The sequence below is a fragment of the Neltuma alba genome, unplaced genomic scaffold, assembly GCF_004799145.2.
Source record: "Neltuma alba isolate B1F8T4 unplaced genomic scaffold, ASM479914v2 tig00005347_pilon, whole genome shotgun sequence".
NCBI classification, from domain to species: Eukaryota; Viridiplantae; Streptophyta; class Magnoliopsida; order Fabales; family Fabaceae; genus Neltuma; species Neltuma alba.
In genome coordinates, this window is record NW_021634073.1 from 78,656 (window position 1) to 86,518 (window position 7,863).

The 7,863-nt window shown below is 31.1% G+C and overlaps 1 protein-coding gene across 1 annotated transcript; it reads right to left on the reverse strand.

The window, feature by feature from the left end:
• Positions 1-964: 964 nt before the first annotated feature.
• LOC114747517 (TMV resistance protein N-like) lies at positions 965-4,514 on the reverse strand. Its single transcript, XM_028935855.1, has 4 exons — positions 3,943-4,514; positions 1,167-2,280; positions 1,044-1,061; positions 965-1,006 (listed from the first exon to the last, which is right to left on the reverse strand). The coding sequence occupies exons 1-4, from the start codon at positions 4,428-4,430 to the stop codon at positions 965-967; spliced, it is 1,662 nt and encodes a 553-aa protein (XP_028791688.1). The 5' UTR covers positions 4,431-4,514.
• Positions 4,515-7,863: the final 3,349 nt, after the last annotated feature.

Genomic DNA, 7,863 nt, shown 5'->3' on the forward strand with positions numbered 1-7,863 from the left:
CATTCCTTGACGCATGCTGGAAGGGTCGTAACACGACTACTGAAGCTTAGATCTAAATATATCATATTAGTGAAGTGAGAGAGGCAAAGAGCAAGAGAGTCATACGATAAATTGCATTTTGAGAAGCAAAAGCGTTCTAGTTTCAAAGACAGTGCATAGCAATCCAAGTTTTCTTCTTGTCCGTCCTCATACATCTTTATATGAGACAATACTTTAGAAGAAGTTGCATTTAGTTCCCAAAGATTTGGCAGCAAACAAATGGTAGTTGGTAGTTGCTCAAGATAAGGACATTCCTCTATGTTTAAGGTTTCAAGTCCAATGAGATTACAAATTGAAGATGGCAACACAATAATGGCTGTTCTACCCAAGTGAAGATTTCGCATATATTTCATCTCAATCAATATCTCTGGGAAACTATAGAGACTTGAACAACCATAGAGGTTGAGATTCTCAAGAGATACTAGTCTAAGGTCTGGAAGCAAAATCTCCAAGCTATTGCATCGCATGGCACTCAATTCCTTCAATTTATTTAAACACCCAACTGAATGATGGATTTCGACTAAATTTGTGCAATCATCAAGCCACAATTCTCTTAAATTAGAAACTCCAGATAAATCTAGAATTTGTTGTAGAAATTGGCAATTTCTAAAATTCATGCGGCTTAAAGTGTGGAACTTCTGCAAAAACAAAAGTAAATTCTTAGAAAGTTAGACACATAAACCATGAAGAAATATAGCAAGTGTTAGATATACATACATACGTACCTTTGTAAATGGCTGGAGTGTATCAAAACAACTATCTGACAAGTCAAGACAAATAAGTTCTGTTGAACAAATATTACGCGGCAAAAACTTGAAAGGATACCCCTTCCATTTCAACCACTTTAAACTCTTTGGGAGATGTGTGGGGCATTTTGAAATAAAGCCTACATTTTTTATCACAAGGATTTTGAGATTTGTCATCTTCATGAATGCCTTTCCACTCCATTGCATTTGTATTTCATTGTCTTCAGAAAAGTCTTCAGGTAGGTCTAGAAGTATGACTCCCACTTTATTGGTTCCCTGTCAAAATGAATAGCACACAATAAATTTCAAAACTTAGACATGCAAAAATCATAACGTAATTTTAAAGAATAAAAAATAGAATTCATATATCAGTGATCTTACTGTGTTTCGATTTAAAACATGAAGAATATCTTGGTAGAACCATAACCTACTTCTTTTACCGGGTTCATTTGGTGATTCTTGTCGAACAATTTCTTTACCCATATCTACAATCACGTCATGCATTAACACCTGATCTCCTTCAATCCTTATGAGGGATTTATTGACCAGAACATTAATAACATTATCCAGTGGGATTCCATATAAACATAACAACATGCCCTTAACTTCTCCTAATTCCTCACCTTTGGAAAAACAAGCCAAGTGTAGGAAAATTTCTTTCTCAAATTCTCCTAAAGCATCATAGCTTAATCTAAGGACTTCCAAAACTTCTCCTTGTGGAATTCTTTTAAATTGATCCAATGCAGAGTGCCATTCGTTGACTCCTCTACCGCATAAGTGAGAACCAGTCACTTTTAAGACTAATGGAAATCCACAACAATAACGTATTGCACGCTTAGAAACCTCCATGAAATCAAACTCCACATTCTCCTTTTTAAAGGCATGCCAACAAAGCAATTGAAGAGATTCCTCATCATGTAATTCCCTAGCATTATAAATGCTCTTAACATGAGAACTTGTGAACAACTGTTTATTTCTAGTTGTTATGACAATTCTACTTCCAGGACCAAACCAATCACAACTTCCAGCTAGAGCTTCTAACTGTTTCAATTCATCAACATCATCAATGATCAAAAGAATTTTCTTGTGGCCAAGCCTATGTTTTATTATTGGTATTCCTTCATGCAAATCACCCAATTTGAGATCTTTCTCCTTGACTAATTTACAAAGCAATGTCTCTTGAAGATGTGCCAAACCATTTGGCATTCTAGACTTTTCCCTCACATTAGGAAGAAAACATAAGCCTTCAAAATGATCAGCAATCAAATTATACAAGGCTCTTGCAATCGTTGATTTACCTATTCCACCAGGTCCCACAATTCCAACCATTTTATTTTTCTTAGTAGACCAAAGATCTAAATGTGAGAACACTTCTTTCACCCGAGACACAAGTCCAACAGGGTATTGAGTAACGTGTAAATGATTATGAATACGATTAATCCTCGCTGATACTTCATTGGTGATCTCTGTAATATGTTCTTGCTCATTTGCAATCCTGAACAATCAGAGAAAAGTTCACTATTAAACTAAATTATATGACGTGCCAAAGCTAACTTTTGTCATCTTCTATTCGTCCTTATAAAAGGTCTCATTCCTTATCCAAGCAAATATGTAAGTATAGTCAGGGAAAACACTCAATCCATATTATAAAAAGAATAAATAGATAAATTTTTAATATAAATAAGGGGAAATGACACCAAAAAAAAAAAAAGCACTCCAACATGCTAAACCCAAATTTAGGAAACTAACGGTTCATAGTACATTAAAGGGAAGGAAACTAAAATGGCATTTTAAAATTAAGTTTAAAAAAACTGCCAAATTTAAGGATGGCCATTAGGTCATCAATACTTTACTATTAATATGATGGCAAAACAAAAATAATATATATATATATATATATATATATAAGTTTAACTATCATTCATTCACAACTTTTTGAATAAAGCTTAACAAGTCACATTTTTAATTTAAATACTTGAGAAATGAGGAAAAAATCATATATTGAGGAAACATTCAATTCCTAAACTTCGGATGATAATAACAAATTTTCAATTTATTTTACTAATTTTAAAATAAAAATGAACATAAGGGTATTTCTGTCATTCTGCTTCAATTTCAAAATATCTATTTAAGGTGTGGTATTATGAATTATTAGCTGCTAAAATTGGAATTCGTCATTTTCAAGATTCTTATTGTGTCTTTTTTTCAATAAATAATATATATAATTATTGCTACAAACATGTATGCCTACTAAAATAATTATGTTAATTAATAGAGTTGCTCTGCATTGGGTGGGAAAGGATAAGGAAATTGTTTCTCTTCTCTACCCTTTCTCTCAACTACGGTCCTCGGTCCTCCTCCACCTAAGACCATATCGTTTTGGGTCAAAAATGAAAGGGTTTACCACCTGCCATTCGGCCTAGTGGTATGGGTGTGTGTGTGTGTGGTGATGAACGGGTTTTTCTTTGACCTTAAAAATAAAAAGGCTTGGACACTTTTTTTTTAGCATCAAATATTTTGAAATACTTTTTTTAAGAGCATTCATTATTCTAAAATAATAATAAAAGGATTTGGATGATTTTTTTTACGTTAAATATTTTAAAATACTTTTTCTAAGAGCATTCATTATTCTAAAAACTCTCAATAATCTAAAATATTTTTTAAGGAGGACCCGTCCAATACCTTAAAATAAATTTTGATACACTCTGTATTTTAAAATATTTTTCAGAATAACTCAGTATTCTAAAATAATTTTTAATGCATCTATCAACATAATTTTGTTTTGAAATGGCGATTAGTATTTTAAGTTTAGAGTACTTGTTGTTACTAAAAAAAAATATTTTAAGATATCAGGTGTTATTAGGTTGTTTGAGTGTATCAAAAAATTATTTCAGGATGAAAAAAAATATTTCAGGATAATCTTATTAAAAAAATAAAGGATAGGACATGCACATGCAAATACTAACATATTTTGCACGGGCTTTTCAAAGAAATGAACACGACAAAAATGGAATCAAAAGCCTTACATTTCATGTTGGATTTGTATTTAATCACGTCTAATTAATCAGGTCATGTTGTTAGAAGTATCTCAGAAATCAGAAGAATAATATTCAAATAGTTTAAGAAAAATAAAAAAGCAAACGGAAGAAAAACGTACTTGGCTTTGAGATGACACCCTTTCAAATTAGCTGCTTGGGACAAAGCCAACCTCCAATTTTCTACTTGTTGTTTGTTGTCCTTAAATCTTTCCTCCAATCGGGCCAAAGCCTCTGCATAGCTTGCTCTCGGACGTCGCAACTCTGATGGATCCACATAGTAAAATACTGGATATATTAATCGACCTTCTTCTTTAAAGCATTTGAGAATCTCTACAAGTTCCTGCAGGCAGAACGTTGAGTTGGCATAGTTCTCGGAGAAAACTATGATAGCTATCCTGGATTCTCTTATGGCTTTGATAAGTGCTGGTGTGATTTCTTCTCCCGTTCTGATGTGCTCATCATCCATAAAGACACGGATTCCTCTTTCATGTAGAGATCCGCGAAGAAAGCTAACGAAACTTAACCGACTGTCTTCACCATGAAAACTAGGAAACACGTCATACTTCCATTTGTAATCAATACAAGAGGACACTGCTGGTAGAGCCATGGCAGCTACGTCGGGCGCCGCTAATCTTAGCAGACTCGCAGGAGCCTAGGATAAAGCAAAGGAGGAAGATGTCGTCCTTGGGCTAGAAACAATGAGAGGTTGACTGAAATATTGGATGCTCATCTTGGGAAGCACCCAATACTCATCAGATTTGAATGGTCTAAATTTATTTTTTTTTAAAAAAAATTATTTTAATAGATATAGAATAAAAAATAAAAATAATCTCTTAACTATTATTCTTTAAAATATAATTTTTATTTTAAAAATAATTATTTAATAATATTAAATCTGAAAACTCTTATTACTTTTTGGAAGATAAGAGGCGGTTATTCACCCACGTGTAGTACGACCCTATTGGGTCATCTCATCCACCTGCGGTAAGTTAGGGGCCAAAGTAGGGTTGTTGATTGAGGAAGCTTCCCAGAAGTTACTTTGGATTATAAAGCTGTCATGCATTCATTCCTACTTCTGCTAAGGGTATATTTGGGTGACACCCCAAACCATGGTTTGGAGACCCAAACCATAGTTTGGGGAATAAATCACCCAAACAACCCCCAAAAACCAAAATCATGGTTTTGGAAAAAGCAAATTTTTTTGTTTTTGGAATAAAAAGAGAAAGTGTGAGAGTCTATATGATATATATCTTGTTTTTTTTATAACATATTTAATCTTATATTTTATAAATATATACACACTCTCACTTCTCAGAATCACTTTTTACAAAATCTATTCTTCACAGAATCTATTCTCCCCAAAATCTATTTTCCAAAATCACTTTTCCAAACCACGGTTTGCCAAACACATCCTAAAGCTGTCATGCATTAATTCACACTTCCTGCAGAACGTTTAGAGTACGGATCAATAATTGAGGCCGATGCCAAGCCTCCATGAAACTTCCTCATAAAGGAGTTTTTTTTTTATCGGATTTTTACTAATTAAAAAAAATGAAATAAGCCCGGTCTTAACATGAATAACTAAAAATGGAAATGTTGTAAAATTGTTTAAAAAAATGTAAATGAGTATTAATAAATTCAGTCTCATTTAATTTAAAAATAAAGTCACTATAATTACATAAATCAAGTGCGTTTTGTTCCGTTTCTTGGGGACTAAAGTATTTTTTTTTAATTGAAAATGCCAGCATGGTGGATCGCTTGAGTTTGTTTGTTTTTGTTTGCTTTGTGCCCCCCCCCGGGGGGGAGAATTATAAGTTTATAACACCGTTAGACCAGTCCAGACAAGTATATAATGATGTAGTGAACGTCAGTTCTACGAAGGGGCGAACAGACTTCCACGAAGCTCCGTCGTGTTTCCTTTGAAATTTAGGATATATTTGGTGTGAGGGATTTGAAAAAGAAAGAGGGAGAAAAATTTTAATCATTTCTTTTGATTTGGCATCACACAAATTTTAGGAGGGAGAAAAATTAAAAAAATTTTTTCCTCCCCTCCTCTCCTCAACTTTCCCTCCAAATTAGAAGGATTTAGAGAGAATGGTAATATTTTTACTATGTTGTGACTATTATGCCTATATTTATTTTTTAATATCTCTATACTACCTTAAATCCTTCTCTTATTGTCTCCAAACGCTGCTCTCTCCTTTACATGACCAAATATTTTCATTTAAAGATGCGATACAATACAAGTTGTGTCTAAATATTACTTTATCTTCTTTTTAATAATACTTCACACTCTAAAGTATATTAGAATTTTGGTATAAATATTGCTCAATTATTAAATGTTATTTACAATCTATTTTATTAAACATTTTATAAAATTTGAAAAAATAATCTTAAATAAAATAAGGGTAAAATTGTTCATGTTAAAATATTTTTCCCTCCCCTCCCTTCATGAACCAAACGAGATAATATTAAAACTCCTTTCCTCCCCTTCTTTTTATAAATTCAAACAAGGTATATTAAAATCTTTCCACTCTCCTCCTCTTCCCCTCCCTCCATTAAAATCCCTCCCTCGCCTTATTCTCATTGAGCCAAACAGACCCTTAGAGAATATTTGGATGAAATCAAAATTATAATTTTAAAAATATTTTTATAGTGTACAAAATAAACATGTGGAGGAACTTATCTCGATTTATAAAAAAATATTTTTTTTACCGTCAAACACCTCTTAATGGCTAACAGCCTAGATAGGTGCTTAAGAACACCCAAAAACACTTTTAAAAAAATATTTTTTTACAAATTAAGACAAATTTTTTTATATATTTACTTCATACATCATACAATTATTTTTAAATTTATAGTTTGATTTTCACCAAATTGAACGCTCCTTCAATTATGTAAATAATAGATTAGTTAGATTTAGTGTACAACTATAAATTAGCTAACACCATCATGTGACTCAGTGTATATAAACACTTGTATTACTCATTACTTCAGCTGTCTCTTTTTATAAACAATATTAAAACTCATTATGTAAATCAAAATCTTAGTTAAAGACAATAAGTACGTATAAATTAAAAATTCTTTCTCTTATGTGTCTTTATTTATGAGAAAAAAAGTATAAAAAAAGAATAAAAAAAATTATTAATAAAAAATTATCAAAAAGAGAAGAATGTGTGATGAAAGATTATGATTTAAGAAATGAGATAATAAATATGTTGAGTATTAAAATAAGTAATTAATAAAGATAAAATAAAAAATTTATTATAAAATTTAAATAATTATAAATATTGCTTATATTTAAAAAAAAATTGATAGTTACAAATCTTTTACCCTCTTTTTCTCTCTCCGTGTTAATGGCTCCGAAGAAAGAAATAGGAAAGTGAAGAAGAGTCAAACTCAAACATGGGGAAAATGAATTGACTTGAAATCTTAATTATATCAAGTTTAGTCTTATTACTGTCGAGTTACAAATTCAATTTATTTGGATTATTTGTAATCATACCCAATTATTCACCATTCATTGCTTTCAACGGTCCAGCATAGCTTAGGAAACTAACTTGACCACATACCCCCATTATTCTTGATTCCTAGTTCGAATTATCTCTACAGAATTTTGTGAAGGCTTCATTTGCCTTTTATTACCTGTGATCCTTGATGTAACAGTTAAGTGACTAATTTTAATAGATTAAAAAAAAATTAAGTTAATTATTTATAATAAATATGTATTGTCTTTCTTAAAATATCCTTACTAATCAAATGTATTAGTTAGAATTATTATTATTCCAAGGACTATCTTAGAGAAATGGATAAATATAAGTGACAAAATAAATAGGGATCTTATATTTAAAATCAAAATAAAAATTAAATGAACTCTTATATTAAGAACGGAAATTAGTATATTTTATTAACAAAATATTTTCAATTTATTACAACTCAAATTATGCAACAAAAATTATTGTTTAATTTAATGGCAAAAGCATCTATACTAGTAGCTAATACTACTACAACAACAACAATTTTAACATGTTAAGTAAAGT